The 21,751-nt window shown below is 47.2% G+C and overlaps 3 protein-coding genes across 8 annotated transcripts in view; 1 reads left to right on the top strand and 2 right to left on the bottom strand.

Annotated features, from left to right (window-relative positions):
• Positions 1-942, bottom strand: part of zzef1 (zinc finger, ZZ-type with EF hand domain 1) — a 36,472-nt gene extending 35,530 nt beyond the window's left edge. For all 4 annotated transcript variants that reach the window (XM_056594007.1, XM_056594006.1, XM_056594005.1 and 1 more), the window contains exon 1: positions 335-942. In XM_056594007.1, the coding sequence (XP_056449982.1) occupies positions 335-748 (414 nt within the window). In that variant the 5' untranslated portion in view covers positions 749-942. The remainder of the gene's footprint in view (positions 1-334) is intronic.
• LOC130385499 (neuferricin) lies at positions 556-3,192 on the top strand. 2 transcript variants are annotated; one of them, XM_056594015.1, is made up of 4 exons: positions 556-1,315; positions 1,962-2,016; positions 2,116-2,302; positions 2,462-3,192. In XM_056594015.1, exons 1-4 carry the CDS (start codon positions 1,259-1,261, stop codon positions 2,625-2,627), a joined length of 465 nt encoding a protein of 154 aa, XP_056449990.1. In that variant the 5' UTR covers positions 556-1,258; the 3' UTR covers positions 2,628-3,192. The 2 variants fall into 2 exon arrangements, with proteins under 2 accessions (XP_056449990.1, XP_056449989.1); XM_056594014.1 differs by having other exon boundaries at positions 658-1,315; positions 1,876-2,016.
• On the bottom strand, positions 2,623-21,618 carry ankfy1 (ankyrin repeat and FYVE domain containing 1). Of its 2 annotated transcripts, none has more exons than XM_056594008.1 (25): positions 21,544-21,618; positions 19,690-19,906; positions 19,304-19,422; positions 19,043-19,178; positions 18,257-18,380; positions 17,774-17,923; positions 17,508-17,673; positions 16,639-16,843; positions 16,199-16,267; positions 15,455-15,657; positions 14,842-14,939; positions 14,306-14,507; positions 13,993-14,091; positions 13,721-13,874; positions 11,240-11,408; positions 10,511-10,629; positions 9,792-9,948; positions 9,344-9,544; positions 7,792-7,968; positions 7,234-7,381; positions 6,839-6,929; positions 6,268-6,392; positions 6,023-6,169; positions 5,809-5,899; positions 2,623-4,804 (listed from the first exon to the last, which is right to left on the bottom strand). In XM_056594008.1, exons 1-25 carry the CDS (start codon positions 21,551-21,553, stop codon positions 4,672-4,674), a joined length of 3,510 nt encoding a protein of 1,169 aa, XP_056449983.1. In that variant the 5' UTR covers positions 21,554-21,618; the 3' UTR covers positions 2,623-4,671. The 2 variants fall into 2 exon arrangements, with proteins under 2 accessions (XP_056449983.1, XP_056449984.1); XM_056594009.1 differs by having other exon boundaries at positions 21,497-21,548.
• Positions 21,619-21,751: the final 133 nt, after the last annotated feature.

A 21,751-nucleotide genomic window follows, 5' to 3' on the forward strand; every position in this document is an offset into this window, starting at 1 on the left:
TCTGTAGATTTGTTGTCCAACAAATGTTGGACTACCAACAAAGCAAATAGTTTAACGATAAAGGCAGAGCTACAGCCTGAACGTCAACTTCCATGGCTTGCAAAGAGAACGTCAACAATTGAAAGCTTTGTGTCCCAATGCAAAGGGGAAGCACACATGGACCAAGTGAACAGAGGGTGTATTTGGGTTCAGTAATCACCGTTAAACCAATCCGATGTTAGATAATATAATGCGAATTCATTTCAATAGTGAGTTGTGTTGCAATAAGAGTGTTGTCAATAAGATTGGACTGCCGTAAAGTGGGGCTGTGTCTGGTATACCGCAAATATATTACCTCCTCACACTCATCTCGTGGTGCATTCCTGATCTCTAACATCTCACAAAACTGTTCCACATTTACTGATTCTTCTCCTCGGCTCAATCGGTCCTCCAGCCATCGCATTAAAGCTATTTCGTTCCCGGCCAGAACCGACTCTGGAATAGCGAGTCCTGAGTCACTGATCCGGGCCGCCGCTTCTCTCAATTTAACTTGTTCTAACAGGACTCCGGGAGTCGGTGGTCCGTTAGTGGACGGTGGGTTGTTGATCGTCGGTCTACCGCTTTTCCCGGAACCGGAGCCTCCAGCAGTCCCAGCCCCGACACCAGTAGCCGCAGAGGCCGGGCTGTCTTCCGCGAACCCTGGGCTTTCGGCTTCGACATCTTCCTCGTCCCCGCTGGCTCCGGCAACGCCGCTTTCTGCGTTTCCCATGTTTTTTAAGCAGCCTATGGAGCCCTGATGATCCTTTCTCACAGTCTGATGTCCGTTTTGAATCTGCTTTGCTAGGTTAGACCTCTCTAACCTATGCTCTGCTGTTCATTACTACCGCATTGACGTTCAGTACGTAGTGGACGAGACGAGACGTCAGTTGCAAACCAACCTGCCACAAGCCGACGTGCCGCGCATGCGCCTTGGCGACTACGTGAACGGAAATGCACTTGTTATGGTTGCAATTTTACAGAAGATAACTTATATTGATGGTTGGGTATGGTTTTATTCAAACCATTTTGATGGAAATAAGAATGTACGGCGATGCATTTTTCGCGGTTGCATCTGTATTAGTGGCTATATTAATTATACCTAGCGACTGGTCCACGAAACTTACAAATGAATGGACCCAAGAGCCCCATATGCGGGTTTTAAGCAGGGATGAACTATCATTGTACGATGGTGCAAGTGGCAGCAAGGGTCTTTACCTGGCGATAATCGGCCAGGTGTTTGATGTCCAGAAAGGAGACAGGCACTATGGGGTTAATGGTGGTTATCATGGAATGGCAGGTAGGCTAATCAATTTCTGATCTACCATATTTGACAAAGGATAACATGTGCTTTATATCATACATTATGCTATGTTAGCGACCTGGTCTTGGTGGTACTATTAGCTCCCACATACGTTAGTTAGTGTCTTTCCAATTTTACACCGTGATCAGGCATTTTCATATTGCTCTGAGCGTTTAGACGCGTAATTACGGTATCGATTTATATTCGCCATAAATCAATATACAGTACTATTACTTATAATGTAATACTGATATTGTTTGACAATGAAACTGTTCTTACAATATGCCTACATGCACATGAAGGCATATTTTAATCGTAGTTTAATAGTACAGAATATGGATGAGGCCTACTATAGGGCCTACCATATATAATATAGCATGAATTCGAAGGCATATCAAATGTATATGCCTTTGTTGATTAAACCAGAATAACCTCGTTCTGGGTGATCCATTCTCCTCCCACATCCATGGAAATATAGTTTTTTGGCGTTATGTGCAATTTTAACTACATTTTTACACCATTTTAAACTAACTGCCTTTTTGTGTTCGTTTTTGTAGGTAAGGATGCCTCGCTGGCCTTCATCAGCGGGGATTTCACTGAAAGCGGCCTTATAGATGATGTGTCCACCCTGTCTCCTTCGCAGGTGGTCGCTCTGTATGACTGGCTGGCCTTTTATCAGAAGGACTACACACCTATAGGTGTGTTTATTGACAGTAGCCTATATAACTGAATGCTGGATACTTGGGGTGTGTAAACAGAATACCTACGTTCACTATTACCCTTGGTTTTGGTTCCAGGTCGACTGGTTGGTCGATTTTACACCGAGAAAGGGCTGCCCACAGAGGCCTTGATGAAGTTGGAGGAATTACTTTTCGAGGGTCAGAGGCTGAAGTCTCAGTTGCAGGCCGAGAGCCAGAAGTTCCCTTCTTGTAACTCAGAGTGGAGCCCCACCTTGGGAGGAAGAGTGTGGTGCTCAACCAAGAGGTATAGATTAAGTGCTATTCAGCCAACTTGGGTCAAATTACGGGAGATCCCAGAGGCTGTAACGTGTAGCTTACCGTTGCCAAACAGGATAGAAGAGTGGTTGATGCTGTCCACAAGATGGCGCCATTGTTTAAACTCAAGCCGTTTATTTTTCTGCAGCGGCGGAGTGGAAAGATCTTGGGCAGGGGTTCCCAGGAAGCTCTTCTCCCCTGGTTCCAGCCGCTCCCGATGTGTCTGCGTGGAAGACCCCTCATCCGGGAGCCCCAACATGCAGGACTATCAGGGCTGCCATCCAGATAGTGACTCTTGTACACTGGAGGTCTAGCCAGTGGTTTAACTTTTAGAGAATTAATAAGTATGTCAGCATAAAGGCTGTATATATATTGTTTCAACTTTTATTTCTTTTAATTCATTCTATTGCTCATTTCTTTTTTCCCTCTTTGTTATAGCATTCTTGTACAGTCCCAGGTAGCCTGTGATTTTTCCAGAATTCATGTTTTGATGTCTCGTCTATACATATTTTTTTACTGTAAAATATCTTCAATAGAACTACAAATAATCAAGTAATATAGTTGAAAGTACGTTTTTTTGAGGAACATTAAAAATGCTTTACTGTGACTTGTTTTTACAAATTTTGTAAGATTTATTTATCTGGGGTTATTTTACTCTTGGTATTACTCAGAAAATTCTGCTGTTTAAGCCCACACCACAACCAAGGAGTTTCTAGCGATTTGCTTCATTAAACCCGTCATAGAATGTGGGAATGGTAATGAAAGAAACACAAGCACATTCTTGTTCTGATGACCTTTATGTAAATCTGTCCTCCCGTTCTCTAAAAGGATACACAGGGAGGAACAGGCTAGATATCTGAGCATACAGATACAATACACTGTGCATAAAAGATTAAACAATGTGCATAAAAGATTAACAGAGGCCAAGATTTTTTTTTTTTTTTTAAGTTTGTCACAATGACAAGCACAAACTGCATTAGGTACAAAACAGTTGTAGTGGTCAAAAATATCACATTTATCTGTACAATTTAACAATACCTAAAGCGGCCCCTCTCCCAGCCACCCCTCAGCCACTTAATCTCCTTAGTGATCCAAAATGTCCTCTTGATAAAGTGCACCTGTTAGGCCAAGCAATCAAGAAGCATTAAAACGTGATCAAGACGACTGGACTCGGCCAATCAGAGGCTTGTGTTGACCAATCACAACACAAACCCCGTAAGAGGCCGATAAAAATGGAATGTAATCCTTTTGTGAGCAAAGCACATATATATTTATTTATATGTATATATTATGATTATGACAAGATTTGAAGGCTAAAAATAATGACATGCTAAAGGCATAATCGGTCTTTGAGATTTAATTTGGATTATATTGAGATTTCCTTTCTGGACAGTTTACAAACTGGAAACCCATTATTTAAAAAACGTTTTAAGATTAACCATTTGATCAAATTGGAATAGGGTTTCTGACAGTATGGTTGCAGTATATGTGCAAACCGGCCATTTGTTTATGCAAGCGTTGGTCTCTGCCACTGTAGTGCCATACATTGTTTTGTTTTTGTTCAAAAACAATATTATAAACTATGGTTCAAGGAGGAGCTGAACCATATCTGAGAACATTTGTTCTTCGTTTCTCACATACTGTGCGTTTACTTTCGCATCTGTTCAGACAACATCTGCTTGAGGAAATGACGATGGCCGTATAGATGAAGGCTTATGAGTGGATGCTTAATAAATGCTAAGAGCCCTGAGGAGGAATCTCAAGGGGATTTTAATTCAAAGCTGAACCCTGCAGTCTATGAAACGATTATATATGGTAGTATCCATGGGCAGTTTGTTTCCTCCAAAGTGATGACTCAACAGAAAAGAGGGCCTCCTTCTCTGTAGGCGGATGTGATGGTCCCAAACACGTTCATAATCGTTTCATGATCCATAAAAAAGAAAAAGCACTTGAGATGTTTAGCCCAACAAAAAACAATCGTAAAACCGTCCCATTCCACGCATACTTGTTCAACCCGTTGCCAAAACTGGCAACAAGCTTCTCATACCCTCGCATAGGATCGCATAGGATCACACACACACACACACACACACACACACACACACACACACACACACACACACACACACACACACACACACACAAAAAGACAATTTTTGTTTCAACTTCTACTTGGGGGAGTCCCTCCGGAACATTGATCATTTCTAGAAGAGTATAATAGTGTGCAGGCGGTGGTTCAAGGATATGAAGAGGTCCCCCCGCTACTGTAGTCCTTGCTATACGGGCCCCTTGCCAAGTTCACCTCTGAGCCCCGGGTTGGAGGGTGGGGTGGCGGGGTTAGCCAGAGCCAAGTGCACCCTAGGACACCCCTCCCAACGTCATGACATCAAAGCAAATGTCACACACTCTCACGGGCTTGGTGAGGTCAAACTTGATGATGGGGATCTCCTTGATCGAGCACTTGTGGCAGAGCAGGCGCCCACAGTGGCGGCTGGAGAGAGCGAGATAGATCGAGAGAGAGAGAGATAAAACGAGATAGATCGAGAGAGAGAGAGAGATAAAACGAGATAGATCAAGAGATAGATCGAGAGAACGAGATAGATCGAGAGAGAACGAGAGATAGATCGAGAGAGAACGAGAGATAGATCGAGAGAGAGAACGAGAGAGAGAGAACAAGAGAACGAGAGAGAGAGAGAACAAGAGAACGAGAGAGAGAGAGAGATCGAGAGAGAACGAGAGAGATGGATCGAGAGAGAGAGATGGATAGAGAGAGAGAGATGGATAGAGAGAGAGAGAGAGATCGAGAGAGAACGAGAGAGATGGATCGAGAGAACGAGATAGATCGAGAGAGAACGAGAGATAGATCGAGAGAGAACGAGAGATAGATCGAGAGAGAGAACGAGAGAGAGAGAACAAGAGAACGAGAGAGAGAGAGAACAAGAGAACGAGAGAGAGAGAGAACAAGAGAACGAGAGAGAGAGAGAGAGCACAAGAGAACGAGAGAGAGAGAGATCGAGAGAGAACGAGAGAGATGGATCGAGAGAGAGAGAGATGGAGAGAGAGAGAGAGATGGATAGAGAGAGAGAGATGGATAGAGAGAGAGAGATGGATAGAGAGAGATCGAGAGAGAACGAGAGAGAGAACGAGAGAGATGGATCGAGAGAGAGAGAGAGAGAGAGATGGATCGAGAGAGAGAGAGAGAGAGAGAGAGAGAGAGAGAGAGAGAGAGAGAGAGAGAGAGAGAGAGAGAGAGAGAGAGAGAGAGAGAGAGAGAGAGAGAGAGAGAGAGAGAGAGAGAGAGAGAGAGAGAGAGAGAGAGAGAGAGAGAGAGAGAGAGAGAGAGAGAGAGAGAGAGAGAACGAGATAGATTTGAGAGAACGAGAGAACGAGAGAGAGAAAAAAGAGTGAGAAGTGGGTAAGTTTGACGTACGGCAGAGTATAAAACAGCCGACCGCTGTATTAAACAGTCAAAGAATGGTATGTTACACGACTGACCAGTGATGCTTGCGTGTGGTGACGCCAAACTTGTTAGCACACTCGTAGCAGTTGGATCCGTCGCACCACGGGGGCTCTTTGGTCAGCATATCTAGTCCGACCAGCCGACAGGGAAAAAACAGGGATTATTACCTCACATTCACACCTTTCCTCTCTCAAATTATTATTATTATTTTTAAAAATGCAAGGTTGCTACAGTGTGCGGGTGTTTAACCTAGTAGGCGGAAGAGGAGTTGTTTGGTGGCCACTTGGTAGTTGAAGATGTTGACTCCTTGGTTGTTGTTGACCCCCAGGCGCGCGCCGGCCCGAACTATCGCGCGGCACAAGTTGGCGTTTCCCTTCATGTAGGCCAGCAGCAGAACTGGAGGAGGACAGGGGGGTGTTCAGTCCGCCGGAGAGAGAAGACCAAACACAACTCACGTGGAACCGGGCGGCCGACCTCCAAAAGGGGTTCCCTACCCGTGTTGCCCTCGTTGTCCGGTTTGTCCAGGGGATACTCGGCCATGCACTCCAGGAACAACTCAAAGATGGCCGCAGCGTTCTCCTTCCCATAATGCCCCAGGACGTGCATCGGCGACTGACCCCTGTGGTGAGGGCAGACAGTTAAGATAGTCAGGATTAATCTCTATCCGTCTGTCCGTGGAGTGACATCCTTCGGAGGAAACTAATGATGGGAGGTGTACCCGAGATGAAGGAACTAGGGCCTCGACTACACTACAGAAAAGCAGTTTTGGTTTAATTTATTATCACAATATTATATGCCTGATGCAGGCTTTTCCAGGCAAGATTGCAGGCTATTGGGACTGGTTTGAATTACTCGGCCAGGTAACTGCAAACACATGTTGTGTGCACACTACGATAAATGTGTTCACAATACGGGCCACACAACTTTGGAATGGTAATACCAGGTTGCATTAAAAGATCCCAATGTGACCGAGATCCGATCCTGCGGATACACCCAGATGTTGCGTCGAAATGAAGAGTGTAATCAAGCCTGAGGTGTTCCTGGGGTTGAAGATGCGAGGCATACCTGAGGTTGAAGGCTTCTGCGTCAACGTTGGACTCTGTGAGGAGCACTCGGACGTTGTTCAGTCGAGCCTGCATCACAGCTAGGTGCAGAGCTGCAGGACAACAGAGCATTGGTCAGACACCATGCACACACACAAACAATGTCCTCCACACAACATTGGCCAATTACACTAATCTCTAAAGAACTCTACCTTTAAAAAAAGGCATCTGCTTATTCAACATAAAAAAAACAACAACAACACTGTTGTATAAATGATATACAAAACAAGAAAGTTATGATGGATCGAAATGTCGGACGCACTGACGATTGCTTGTAGCTTTTAAGGACTATACACATAGATTATTCAATCACCCACGCATAATAGCATTCAATACACAGAAGCCTTGGATGGTTACCATTACTGCCGTTCTCGTCAGCGGCGGCGAAGTCCACCCCGTTTTCCAGCAGCACGGAGCAGATGGTAGCGAGGTCTTGCTGGGCGGCGAGGTGCAGAGCCGTCTGTCTGTGTTTGGTCAGTGCGTTCACCTTGGCCCCAGCCAGCAACTGGAGACGGTTTCACAAAATGATCAATCAAGTCCATTGCAGTAGAAACGCATAGCCGGGATATCAGCCAGCCATAGAGCACATCAGATAAAAAACGTATATATAAAAAGCACAGTATTTAAAGTATATTCAAATTCCATTGGCAGGTGTCTTTCTATCAATTGTGTAGTTGCAGGTGCAGTTACAGACATATTATATTCATGTCGGAAATTTCCCATCCCCGACTGCCTTAGCTACAACTATATATGAATCATGTGTTGTTGCCACAGAATGAATGCATGACTATCAGGCATGTTTCTTCTATGGACTGATACTGATGCCATGTTATTCAATTGTCAGCTACTTATTGGCCCATTCCGATTAAATATTGTGCGTCACTGATTATCCAGTGGAAAGACAAACTGCATTACCAGGTTGCGGACGATGATCTCCGAGCCGGCCTGGACGGCGAGGTGAAGGGGCGTCTGCTTGGCCGAGTCCTGCACGCGGGAGTTGACGTTGGCCTGGACGCTGATGAGGAACAGCACGCTCTCGATGTCCGAGCTCTGCACCGCCACGTGGAGGAAGTTACGCCCTTTGTTGTCCACCTGGAAGAGAGGACAGGAAACGGGTGGTCACTCGGATTGGTTCGTTTTAATAAATGGGTGGTGGGTCCAATAGAGTAGGGGTCCAAGTAGATAGGAGTTGCTGCATTTGAAAACTTTTTCTTACATCCTCCTTCCTTTTTGCTCGTTCACTATACTCAAAGAGAAGGGCGGTAGCCAGGTGTGGTCAAGCGGAAGGCAAGGAGCAGTGTCGAAATTTTGGCTGAGCTGCTTCAGTGTCATTAATGTTGCAATGTTTATGATCTGGGCCAATCGCAACCTTCAGACCTGCTTCATTGGCATCCGTCTCTGTTAGATTAGGCATTTGGCTGCCTATCACTGTTTTAGGACAGTTTGTAGTGAGTGAGTGAGTGAGTGAGTGAGTGAGTGAGTGAGTGAGTGAGTGAGTGAGTGAGTGAGTGAGTGAGTGAGTGAGTGAGTGAGTGAGTGAGTGAGTGAGTGAGTGAGTGAGTGAGTGAGTGAGTGAGTGAGTGAGTGAGTGAGTGAGTGAGTGAGTGAGTGAGTGAGTGAGTGAGTGAGTGAGTGAGTGAGTGAGTGAGTGAGTGAGTGAGTGAGTGAGTGAGTGAGTGAGTGAGTGAGTGAGTGAGTGAGTGAGTGAGTGAGTGAGTGAGTGAGTGAGTGAGTGAGTGAGTGAGTGAGTGAGTGAGTGAGTGAGTGAGTGAGTGAGTGAGTGAGTGAGTGAGTGAGTGAGTGAGTGAGTGAGTGAGTGAGTGAGTGAGTGAGTGAGTGAGTGAGTGAGTGAGTGAGTGAGTGAGTGAGTGAGTGAGTGAGTGAGTGAGTGAGTGAGTGAGTGAGTGAGTGAGTGAGTGAGTGAGTGAGTGAGTGAGTGAGTGAGTGAGTGAGTGAGTGAGTGAGTGAGTGAGTGAGTGAGTGAGTGAGTGAGTGAGTGAGTGAGTGAGTGAGTGAGTGAGTGAGTGAGTGAGTGAGTGAGTGAGTGAGTGAGTGAGTGAGTGAGTGAGTGAGTGAGTGAGTGAGTGAGTGAGTGAGTGAGTGAGTGAGTGAGTGAGTGAGTGAGTGAGTGAGTGAGTGAGTGAGTGAGTGAGTGAGTGAGTGAGTGAGTGAGTGAGTGAGTGAGTGAGTGAGTGAGTGAGTGAGTGAGTGAGTGAGTGAGTGAGTGAGTGAGTGAGTGAGTGAGTGAGTGAGTGAGTGAGTGAGTGAGTGAGTGAGTGAGTGAGTGAGTGAGTGAGTGAGTGAGTGAGTGAGTGAGTGAGTGAGTGAGTGAGTGAGTGAGTGAGTGAGTGAGTGAGTGAGTGAGTGAGTGAGTGAGTGAGTGAGTGAGTGAGTGAGTGAGTGAGTGAGTGAGTGAGTGAGTGAGTGAGTGAGTGAGTGAGTGAGTGAGTGAGTGTCAGTGCTCCACCTGCTCTGCAGCCCCGGGCTCCCTCTTGAGGATGGCCTCGGCGGCCTTGTTGTTCTTGTGGGTCATGGCGCAGGCGAACGGCGTCATGCCCTGCCGGTCGCGGGTGTTGAGGCGGATGTCCGGGTGCGAGATGAGCAGCTGGATGATGACGCTGTGCTGGTTGCTAATGGCAACATGGATCGGCGCACGGCCCTCGGCGTCCTGTGGGGATAATTGTCGGGGGGAGGGGATTTAATTAAAATACTTAAACACCGGGCTGAGCTGTGTCCACAGTTAAGACTCCAATAATTACTATGTTCGTTAGGCCCTGTGTCAATTATGAGTCACTTATCCGGCAGCTCTCTCCTACCTCCTCCGCCGAAACATAAACAAAACGGGCCGAAGGCGCCCCACTAAGCCTCCAGCAGTCTGCGGGGAAATACAAAAGGTAAGAGCAGTGTTGCTGGACCTGCGTGTTGACGTTGGCTCCGAACTCCAGCAGGCACTGCACCGTCTCCTCCTGGCCCCAGCAGCCCGCCAGGTGGAGGGGGGTCTGGCCGTCCCTGGCCTCCTCGTCCCCCTCCCCGTTGGGGCCCGGCCGCCTGGGGCTGTTCACGTCACAGCCGCTGACGCGCACACACACACACACACACACACACACACACACACACACACACACACACACACACACACACACACACACACACACACACACACACACACACACACACACACACACACACACACACACACACACACACACACACACACACAGAGAGAGAGAGAGAAACATTAGGGGCGGGAATATTGCGGTAACTCGCGATTCGATTTCGAATCTTGGGAGCCTCGAGTATATTCAAAATCTAATCAGAACGATTTCCTGATGTGATTTCAGGATCTACTCCAGCCCGCTGTGCGCTAAGATGTCTGTAGGGAAGATGATGGCATGAGAGCAGAGAAAAGTATGGATACAATTATGTAATCTTGTAAATCAATGAGAATCACAATCCTTACGTTTTTTCTCCCCCCATCCAAAATTCACATACAATTTTCCCAGTTGTACATTGTGTATATATGTATATATATACAGATGCTAAACACAAAGGTTCTAGGCCCTTATCCCTTGGAAACAAGCACAAAGTGTGCGCGTGTGTGTGTGCGTGCGTGCGTGCGTGCGTGCGTACAGACCTGCGTATGAGGAAGCAGGAGGACACCTCGTTGTTCTCGTCTATAGCCCTGTGGAGGAGGGTCTGCTGGCAGCCACTGGGACCCGCGCTCCAGCAGGTGGCGTCACAGCCATGTCGCACCTGGTGAACCCCCCCCGAAAGACAAAGGTCTCAGTGTACCACCCTATTCTCATAGATCCTCCACCACTGAGACGCCCAGTCTCTTTGAGGATAGTAGCTAGCCGTTTTAAAGGAGTCATTTGGTAGACGCTTGCAACCAAAGTGACTGACTAGATGAGGCTGAGAACAAGTATACATTCAGAATTGGAGTTACTACAACCAAAATGCAAGTGCTGTACAATCAGGTTCATAACAAAACAAATGGATCTATTGTTTCAGAACTAAGTGGCAGTGGTATAAGTGCAGTATTGTTACTCCTCAGAGATAGTAAATTATGTAATGAAACATTAGACAACTTAAAAAAGCTGCACTGTTCTGTACAAACACCATGTGACCACTACTGCCTTATCCAATAAGCCAGTTAAGATAAATCCAAAACACGTGGCAAAGTGGGGGTATCTTAGCCTGCCGATGCCAATGTGTTGGCAGGCTGCACCCTAAACTTGTCTTTGGGCCCGTGGGCACCTCGTTGGCAACCCCTGCTCTACACCGTCAACAACCGAAATCCAGTGACACACACGGAGACAGAAACAATGTGACCGGCGGCGTGAGAGAGAGCCACAGGACTCACCAGCGTCGAGGCAATGTCCTCTAAGCCGTTCTCTAAGGCGAGCCAAAGGGGCGGGTTCCCCTTCTCGTCCACCACCGACATGTCGGCTCCACGCGTGCAGATGGCATCCACCACCAGGGGGAGCTGGTTGCTGATGGCCAGCTGCAGCGCCGTTTGACCTTCCTGTGTCCTGAAAGAGAGAGGGCGGGAGGCACTTTGAAGAAGATGCATGCGAGAAATCAATTGCCGAGAGGGACCGAAATCAAGTGAACATTAACGAGCAGAGAGAGCGCGCTCGTCAGCGCATAAAAGATGATGCTCCCTGCAGGCCATAGATAAGCAACCATGCTAGAGGACATTCCTCAATATGGTCCAACCCTATGATTTATTGATATGCTACGCTCCTAACTATAATCTTCCCGCCTCATTCAAGCTTCAACAAAATGTCAAACAATTATTGTTGAGAACCATGGAAAAAAAATATCTAAATTATTACTTCCTCTTTAAAGGTTGCATAGGTGATTTGCTTTTTTGGCCATTTTTGCAAAATTACTTGAAATCCTTATCATAACCCGCTTACAGCCACTGAGTTAGAAGTACTGACATGAAAATTAAACTTGTCAATCATCTGTGGAACGTGCAGGGCTCGAAAAACTCCAGCCAATCATATCCATTGCCACCGAGTTTCATTGGACAGTAAGTACGTCAATCAAACGGTCGTACTGCACTCCCCCTCCCCCGCGCCCCGCGCGCGACCCCTTCGTGCAGTACTCGTGACCCAGAGCTCGTGACCCAGAGCAAGCTCCTGTTTGTTGTTATCCTGCGGTATCTACTGGAACTAGTTAATCCACATTTGGACCTAGCAGTAGAAGACAATTTCCATGGCAGACAAGACGCCACAATCCCCACCACCACCACCACCACCACCACCACCAGCAAAGAGAAGGAAAACTCTTTTTCAGAGAGTAATTGATAATAAAAACGCTGAAAGAGAAAAACTGAAATCAAGAATAATCCTAGGCGCTGCTTTTGAACGTTGGCGGCAACTGAAGGACGAGAAGGGTCTAAAAACCGATGCTTGTGTGGCGGTTGACCTAGTTTCAAAGTTTATACCGTTTATACTCGGTAATACCGGTGTTGAGACGAGTGTATTACTCGGTGTGAAAATGTCCACACCGCGGCAACCCTAGTGAAAACCAGGACTTCCAATACAATTATATGAAACAAACATACATTTTCTAAAAATAGTATTGATTTATGTGACCGTTTAATGTTTATAACATCTGGTGCAACCATAGCCGCGAGAACGTATTCTCAGCAGGGGGTGCTGGAAAAAAAAAACCCGGCCTGCACTAGACTCGCAACTCGTCACATTGATAAAAAAGATACATAGCAGCGCAGCTCAATTACACCAGTGCATGCGCGCACAGTTGAAAATCGATCGTTGTGTTCACTTCCTTCACACCATGGTTCACATCCAGCTGCTCACAGAACAAGTTTAGCGCACCACCGCTACCCTCACACTTTTTCATATAACCTTTTTTCAGCACTAGGACATATGAGCATTAAATAAATGCTGCGTCTCAACATGCCTTGGACAGCAGCGAGGATGACTCGCTTTGCCACGGGCCGAAACAGTTCGGAGCGACCACAGCCAGAGCGAACACAGCGGGGCAGAGGAGTGTCAGGAAGTCTTTGGTGTACACATCAGTACGGCCTATTTGCACTACTGTTTAGTGGCAATGCAGTGTTTTATTCTATGCCTTTTTATTTTCGTATATTATTTCAATTAATACAATTTATTTATTCATGAAATCAAGATCTGGTCTTCAAATCTTTTTTCCAAATATAGGTCGTATTACAATGGGGTTTGTGTTTATATTCGGACCAATACGGTACAGCGGATGCTCACATGACGTTAAGCATTTCCTGGTGCATAATGTGACGCTTCAGAACCTAAAATCCCGTTTCTCCCCGTTGATACGACAACACATAACCGGCGTTTTCAGAAATCTCCACTATGGTTTTTAGAAATGATCGTTTTCTGTGATAAGACAGGGCCTCGGACAGGGGGTGTTGCAGCACCCCCAAAACCCCTACTTCCCGCGGTACTGGGTGCAATTTACAGCTGAATGTAGTGCCATGTTGTTAAACGAAAACCTACGCTAGCCTGGCTCGCTCTCGCGCATCTCTGTTCGCGCTCGTGCATGATTGCGCGTCCAGGTACTTGGAATGGGTGGAGTCAGAGTCAGCGTTGAAGGGGAGGGGGTAGGACCATTTGAGTTGTGTATTTTCAAAATCTGCTGGCGTTTCGCAAATCGCGTACCCAACCTTTAAGCTCGGCTTTTAAGCTTCCTCTATCAGACGCTCCTCTATTTACTATTTAGCAGACGCTTTCAAAGCATGCCGTCAATGAGCAGGTTGAGGGGAGACAACTCAGAGGTGCTTTTGATTAGACTGCTGACATCGGGGAGTACGGACCCTCTGGCCGCCCAGACATACCTGACGTTGATGTCCGCCTGGTGCTCCAATAGGAACAGGGCGCTCTTGCTGTCCTGCCTCTGGATGGCCATGTGCAGCAGGGTCTGCCCCCTGGCCATGGTGTCATTGATGGAGGCCCCGGAGCCCAGCAGCTGGGCGGCGACGTTGTGCATGCCTGAGACGCAGAACCCCACACGTTAAGACTCAAAGGCCGGGCGTCCTTGGCATGGTTGAACCCGCGTGAGCCGATGGTAGGCAGTGGGGAGGTTACGGACGGAGTGGGGGGAGTGTACCTGTCCACAGGGCTAAACCCAGCACCGTTTGGTCCATGGAGTCCTTGAGGCTGAAGTCGGGGATGATCTGGAGGTTGTTGGTGGCGTGAAGGGCGTTGGCTGCAGCGGAGCGGTCGACAGGAGACGGACAGTTAACACCCACGCCCCAACTGACAGGTCAAGGGGCGATCCGAACACGGCACACGACTTGGTGGTGCAACATACATCCACCTTTAAGCGCAACTTTTATAAATAAAAATATAAATATAAATAAAAGTTGACTTTTTTCAACGCCATGCTCTTCCATCGTTTGACCCCCCTGGGGAGCACTGACCTTTCTGCTCGAGGATGACGGAGACCACGTCCGGGTGGTTGTTGGCGATGGCCATGTGCAGGGGGCTCTGGAGGGCCAGGGCAGGGGGGTCCTCGGACGGGGGCTTGAGGGTCTGCAGGTTGGGGTTGGCCCCCTGCTGCAGCAGCTCCGCAGTCAGGACGGCCAGACCACACAGACAGGCCGTGTGGAGGGGGGTCTCGCCCTGATGGGTAAAAGGGAACATTTAAATAATACTAGGGTGGTGAACATTGATGCATGTTGTATAGGAAATGTACAGCAGCACAATTTGACTGTAACAACTGGTATAGTGTATACATAGTAAACTATGTATGCCGACTGGTACTAAAAATGATGAACTGATAAAAAAATAACCATCTGTGGGCGATAGAACAACACAGAGGTATATTACTAGCAGTACTCAAGAGATAGAGCACAAACCACACTGCCACACAAATGTGAACTGTGAGCGAGGCATCGCGTCTGCCTCGTGACCTCTGTGGCGACTGCGTGGGGTGTAACACGACATCACCGCTCACCAGCTTGTTGACGTGGTTGACCAGCGCACCATGGGTGGCCAGGAAGAGTGCGGCAGCTTCACTGCTCGCCTTGGCCGCCCTCTGCATCAGACAGTTGCCTGGTGGAAGGGGAGAGGAAGACAACATGAATGTTTTAAAATCTAGACCGTCTGCAGTGCTAGGATGCTGGGAGAAAAACAATGAATTAACTATAAGCGGCAATGAGCCGTCCTTGCCATGATCTGGTTCGGCTAGCAGGCCGCTGGAGTCTGCTGTAAACTAGTGTAGGTAAATGATCCGAGGACATTTCAAATAAATCGGAGTGGTGTATGTAAATGCTCCCAATGAAACACAGTTGTACAACACAACGTCGGTTGAAATGCATAGGAGAAAAGGGGAGGTTTTTAATAAATCTTCCCCCCTATGCAGACTTGCACAGGGAGGGGGGGAATTAGTTGAACAAAGCCAGGTCTCTTTCTTCATATATAGCCAAATAAAACCAAAATCATATCTGCTACAGCTCTGATGCGTTCATATGTGGACACCATAATAGTAGCAGCCAGGAGAAGACATCCAGTGTCTAAAGGAGCGTCAACGAGACGAGGCTCGGCGTGGCTCTCTGGTGTGGGGGTACCTGTGCCCAGGTCGGGGGCGTCGGGGTTGCTGCCCCTCTGGATGAGCTGCGCGGCCAGGCTGCTCTCGTCGAAGGCGGTGCCGTTCACCACCGGGGCCGTGTCCTCGAAGGGGTTGACGGAGTCGTCGGAGGCCAGCGTGATGTACTGCAGGGCCAGCCACAGCGCCGTGCTGCCCTCGTGGTCCTTGAGCTCCAGGTCCAGCCTGACCCGAGATTAAGGGAGGGAAGCAAACGCTGGTGACGACGGGGCGGGCGGCTTAGCGCCGTCTCAGAGCGTTAATTCGCTAGACCCGGGGTAGCGTGCCAGAAGTGAGAGGGCGTCTGAGAAAGACTGACATAAAGTCAGTGCCAAAAGCCAGTGCCAACAAACGGAATGATCTGCCTGTGAATGTATGTATGTATGTATGTATGTATGTATGTATGCATGTATATACGTCAATTATGGCAACCATTGCACTCTGCAACCCCCACTCTGCGTTCCTCCTCAAGATTTCCTTCCTTGCTGATTAAGGGAGATTTTTCTTGCTCTCTTGGGGGCTTGGGTCAGGGGGGGCTGTCATAAATATTTGGCCTGTTAAGCCCTTTGAGACTGTTATGGTGATTAAGGGCTATACAAATACAATAGAATTGAAACATTTGGAGATTAAGGGAGAGAATTAGACTGATCAGTCTCGTTCTTCACAAGCATAAATAACGATTCAGAAAGACAAAACGGGCCACACAGGGGCGTGTGGAGGGCCTCACTGTTTGCACTGCAGTAGCTGGCTGAAGACCGGCTCGTTCCCCGACGCCACGGCCTCGTGCAGCGGGGTTCTGTGGAGGTGGCAGGGAGAAAGTCATCTTTGTTCATTTATAATCGAAAGCAGTAGTGAGAGGTGTATCGAAACAAGTTCAATACATCGCTAACCCTCACTACCTCATTCTATTCACTTTGCCTATCCAGCAGCATGCATCAGAACTTAAAGAGACGACAAACAAGGAACTAAATCAGAAAAACAAACCTAGAATAAAGACACTAAAGGAAGACGCAAACAACAACACAGCATTTCATAGAAGTGGCAAACAACCAAAAAGTCTTCTTCATCCCCATTTTACCACAGACCAAAATTTCAGTTCGCTTTTCAACTTCTTTACCAACATGCCATGGTTCTCAGGTGAGGCCAAAAGAGGCTATGGCAACTCACCTGCCTTTGCTGTTCTGCATGTTGGGGTTGGCGCCGGTCTTGAGCAGAGCCTCGGCGATGCGGGCCATGCCGCTCATCACCTCGGCGCAGTGCTTCTTGGGGCTGAAGGAGCAGACCAGGTGGAGGGGCGTCTCCACCGCCCCCACCGTGGCCGCGTTCACCTGGGCCGAGTGGCGGATCAGGAAGGTGGAGGCGAACTCGTCGCCTGGGGTTGGGTGGGGGAGGGTAGGAGTCATTATACTGGTGATTTACAGCCCTCCAGCTGGTAGGCTACTGCTGTGTCGTGGTCCGTAAGAAGATAATCCTGATAGTGATTCAATGCTCTGGCTACATGTTCAAGAACATGTAGCCAGATAAATGTTCTTGATAAATGGTGTTTCATTACAAAAAAAAAACAAGAATTTATTGTACTATTTAAAGGGGACATATCATACCACCAGGTGTGAGTGTGATTAGCCATTACAAGCCGTCACATTGTGACATCACAGGTGGGCGTGTCCACCTAGATGTGTGCTGGATGGATCAGTCTACCAGCCTACCCAGTGGACAGTAGCAAACGTTGCTCATCTATGCGTCACACATCTAGGTGGACACGCCCACCTGTGATGTCACAACCCTGCACATTTTGAAAACGGCTTGTAATGGTTAATTACACTCACACCTGGTGGTATGATATGTCCCCTTTAAAGTTGACCTAGTAATTTAAAGTTGACCTAGTAATAGTAATTCAATGTTCTGGATAAATGTTCCAGAATATTTATCCGGGTAAATGTTCTGGATAAATGGTGGTTAAATAAAAAATAAAACCCAAGCTGAACTTATTGACCTATTTAAACTTGACCTCTGACCTCCACCTTCCTGCCCCCTACCTCTCTGGATGGCTTTATGCAGCAGGCTCCAGCCACTCTGGTCCACCATGTCCACGTCGGCCTTGTTGTTGACCAGCGTGGTGGCGATGCTCTCCAGCTTGCAAGAGAGCGCCAAGTCCAGCGCCAGGTCGCCATTGTTGTCCAGCTCATTCAGCTTCCCGGGCAGCTGAACGTGGAGGCAGATGAAGGGGGGGGGGGGTGAATAAATAGCACTTGACTGGGGAGGGGATACCACAGGAGGGGTGGGGGAGGGTGCTGGAGCTGACCTGCGAGTCCATCTCTATCAGGTAAAGGAAGACCACGTCCTCGCGCTCCACCTTGATGGCTTTGTGGAGAGGGAACTCCGTTTTGGATTTGATCATCTTGAAGAGCAGCTGGGCACTCATGGTGCTGAAGTCCTCTTTCCTCAAGTCGTCCTGGAAACAGCAACACGCTTTCTTTAAAAAAAGAAGTCTGTCCCTGCTGGGTGCGCTCTCTACGGCGACCACCCAACCGAGGCACCAGCTTGGTTTCCTCTTGATCAGAAAAGGCTATTACTATTACGCCACATTGTGATAGATAGAGTGTGTGTGCGCGGCTGTGGAGTGGTTGGCTATAAACCGCGTCTCAAGATCATAGAAAAGCCAACGGTGCATAACGACGCTGGTGGATAGCCCACCCCTCTGGCTCGTAAACGTAACCTTGACCACCCCGGGAAAGGGTTTACGAGATGATTCACCCAGACAGCCTTGACATGCAGCATCGCTCACCCAGTGGCTGGCTATGATCTCCCCGCAGTAGTTCATCAGCGTGGTGGCATCGAGCTCCTCTGCCGTTTGGTAGAAGCGGATACAGTTCCTCACATTCACAGAGGACATCACTCCTTTCTCACACCTACCCAAAAGAACACAAGGAGACATTAGAAACTTGAGACCAAAAGAGTGGTTTTGGTTTTGAGCATTGCGTAACACTGTCACAGCAGAGAGCGCCACTTAAAAAAAAGACATTCTATGCTGGCAGGATCAGGCAGATGGCCACATTAGTCATCAAAAAAGGGCTTGTATTGATTTATGGATGCATCTAAACGCCGCGCTGGCGTACATTGACCCCAGCATCGTCGGGCTGTCTCTTTGAAATGGTCTGCTCTGGTTATTTATTGGCTGCCGGGTGACAGGACAGGTGACCTTCTACAGCCGAATTCCCTGGTTTCACATTGAACATTTAATCAATTGAAAAGGAATTGAAGATCATTTTGCTAATACATTCATGGCTTCGTGGTTTATCTGGTCACTACATCAAACATCTTCCACTATGGTTACGTTTGTCCAATTCAGTTTATTAGAAAAATAACATATATAGATATATATTTCTTATTATTGTTGTCATTAAAAGACTAAATGGAAAATGTGATAATGCATGATAAAAAAAATAAAATAATGATAAGAAGCAGCCCTACGGTTATTGACCATAACGGTGGCATACAGACAGCGCTGTAGTCGGAGCTACAGCTGCATCGAGCAGTCGTCTCAGAGGAGTCGGGGAGCTCTGGAGCTCACCTTTCTCGCAGAAGATGCAGCTGGAAGCGGTTGGCGAGCTTCATCAAGTCCACCAGGAAGACGTCGTCCTCATTGAGCTCCAGCTGATCCGTGTAGGCCCAGCGCAACATCGCCATGGCGACCTCAGGCTTGGTATCTACACAGTTTTAGAGGGTTGAGTGAATTTGCCCCACAAATGGGCTGTTCATTAGGAAATCTGAAAGACTGGTTGTGATCCTGGATAGGTGTGGTGTGAACGGAGTGCCACGCGGGGCTTCTCACCAGATAGGTCCAGATCTGATGTGGAGGCCAGGTTGGCCAAACTCCACACATCAGTGCGAGCGGCCAACACAAACTTATGGGCATGGAGTCGCTCTCCTGCGATTTTCACCTTCAGATCACTGCAGTATGAACAACAAAATCCTTCAACAATGAGACGAAAAATACAACTGATAAGGCAACAATACATTTCATTCATGTACATTTAACAAGTGTGTTGGGGTTTGTAGGGTGCAAATAAACCAACCAATGACTAGAATCAAACATTGAAACAAACCAATTGAATTCACTACCATTTGTTGAAACACCACACTTTGGCAGGGAGGGAGTGGAGCACCTACCTACCTGCCCTTCAAACCACCCCATATTAACCAAGCTCTTCCGCTCACCTGTACTGCTCCTGCTGGTAGAGCTCACACACTATCTCCAGGAGACGGCTGATGAAGGTGTCCCCGGAAGGTGGGGCGTTGGGGCTGATGGCGCCCTGGCTGTTCGCCTGGGCTGCCAGCATGGCGTACCGACGCTCCGTGTCGGCCAGCTTCTGCTGCATCTTCACATACTCCTGCCGGAGCAGGGCCAGGTGCTTCTTCAGCTTGGCCACCTCCTCTGTCCGGTCCAAGGTGTAGGGAAGGAGAGGAGGGGGGGAACCGAGGAGAAGGTGGATGAGGATGAAACAAAAGAGGAGGAGCAAGAGAAGAAGGAGGAGGAGAAGGAGAAGAGAGAGGATAATGTGGATGAAACAAACAAGGGGGGGGGGGGGGGGGGGGGGGGGGGAGAGACAGATGAAAATGTGGACGAGGATGAAAGAAAAGAGGAGGAGGAACAGGAAAGAAGACACGGGAAGAAGGGATTCATGAGTGCTTTTTTAAGGCAAAAAGCTAAACTGTTTGTGTTTACTGAAAAAATACAACTGTTTAATAAAGCCATATTGAGTCGCAGTAATAGGTTTACAGTCATTTTGTTCAAACACATACAACTTCCAAGTATCAGTTGTTGATGGTCGGTTGCAAATGTTAAGCCTACGACAAAATACAGCCTAACATCTCATTGGATCATTTAAAAAACCCAACAAATTAAGCTGGAGGCACAATTCCTGCTACGCAATTCTTGTGCTTTTAGGAGTGTCAGCTAAGATTGTACATACTTCCACTGAGGCCCATTTCCTTCCCTTTTCCTTCACCCAGTAAAGTTTTAGTGAAGACAGAGTGCTGAGGAGGCACATTACTTTGCCCGCTCTTGTAAAAAAAAACCGTTACTAGCAAAGTTTCTGGTCATGACGAACAGAGATTGTCCGTGTATGTGTGTGTGCGTGTGGGAGGGGGGGGCTTTCAACACTCATATCAGCTCCATGCAGAGTTGCAACGAATGAACATTAAATGTCCAATAAAATCTTCATGTTGCATATGACATACACAGCATGTGTCGTAAGGTTATGTCTTTATTTTAATAATAGACACAATTGTAAATCACAGATCTAATGAGATGAATAGGCTTGCTCAAGAAATATCAAGTTTCGACATGTGTATAAGAAGATCTGTATACACAGAGATCGAAAATTGTTATTTCGCAAGGTTTTATTGCATCAACTGGTGTGTACTGTAAGCATAGCATCACTACAAGTTCAACATTCACGGCGCAATGCCGAAGCAGTTATTGCATTCTAATGTCTATTTCGGAGTCTGCATACACATCTTCCTCTGGTGAATCAATCAAATTTAGGCTACAATTGCCTTTCCACTACTGTATACAATGGTACAACGTTCTTCTCTAAACCATAGATCGACATCACAAACTATTTTTTCGCAATAGACTTATCTTCAAATAATTAATAATAATATATCGTTTTGCAAGGATAGACATGAAGGAGTGACATGTTTAGGCACGAACACTGTTGACTATAAACAGGGTGTGAAATTGCACAGATTGAAATTGTATTCAAGAAAGATAGTAGTTTCCACATATATTCAACTGTTGAAGTCAGCTTTAGAATCATCGTCCCCTTCTTGGCTGGTTAAGATCGCGACAAATACAACTCGATAGATAGCTAGATGAACGCCCGCTAACGTCGGCTAGCTAGCAAGATGAAGACCAGAGAAGTGACGGCGCAGATCAGATTTTGTAGCTTCCTTAATACAGGTTGTCAACTTAACTCAATGGCCCCTCATAGTTCAAAAATAAACAGATCATTACGCATACCCAATTAAAAGGGAGTGTACTGTTAAATAGTCAAAAATCTCTCAAACCTTCCGCCATGTTACTTGCGTTACCTCCGAGGTTCTTTATCGCGATACGATGCCGAAACTGTCAGAGGGAATCGGATGGTGAGTTCGAGTACCTTCTATAAACTCGTAATTTAGGCCGTCCAAGAACTGACCGCGATCAATGATCGATACACTATGTAATATAGTAATATATTCATCCTTTATTATATCCATTTCAATCAAATGTTAT

This window comes from Gadus chalcogrammus, chromosome 7 (genome assembly GCF_026213295.1).
Source record: "Gadus chalcogrammus isolate NIFS_2021 chromosome 7, NIFS_Gcha_1.0, whole genome shotgun sequence".
Lineage (NCBI taxonomy): Eukaryota > Metazoa > Chordata > Actinopteri > Gadiformes > Gadidae > Gadus > Gadus chalcogrammus.

Bases quoted from the DNA above. Each gene is read 5' to 3' on its own strand.
- LOC130385499 (XM_056594014.1), top strand. From the start codon at position 1,015: ATGGTTGGGTATGGTTTTATTCAAACCATTTTGATGGAAATAAGAATG. The intron at 1,316-1,875 runs GTAGGCTAATCA...TCGTTTTTGTAG, and splicing joins TGGTTATCATGGAATGGCAG to GTAAGGATGCCTCGCTGGCC. The intron at 2,303-2,461 runs GTATAGATTAAG...ATTTTTCTGCAG, and splicing joins GTGTGGTGCTCAACCAAGAG to CGGCGGAGTGGAAAGATCTT.
- ankfy1 (XM_056594008.1), bottom strand. The intron at 11,409-13,720 runs GTATGTCTGGGC...TCTCTCTTTCAG, and splicing joins CAGGCGGACATCAACGTCAG to GACACAGGAAGGTCAAACGG. The intron at 9,545-9,791 runs GTCCAGCAACAC...TTATCCCCACAG, and splicing joins GAGCCAACGTCAACACGCAG to GACGCCGAGGGCCGTGCGCC.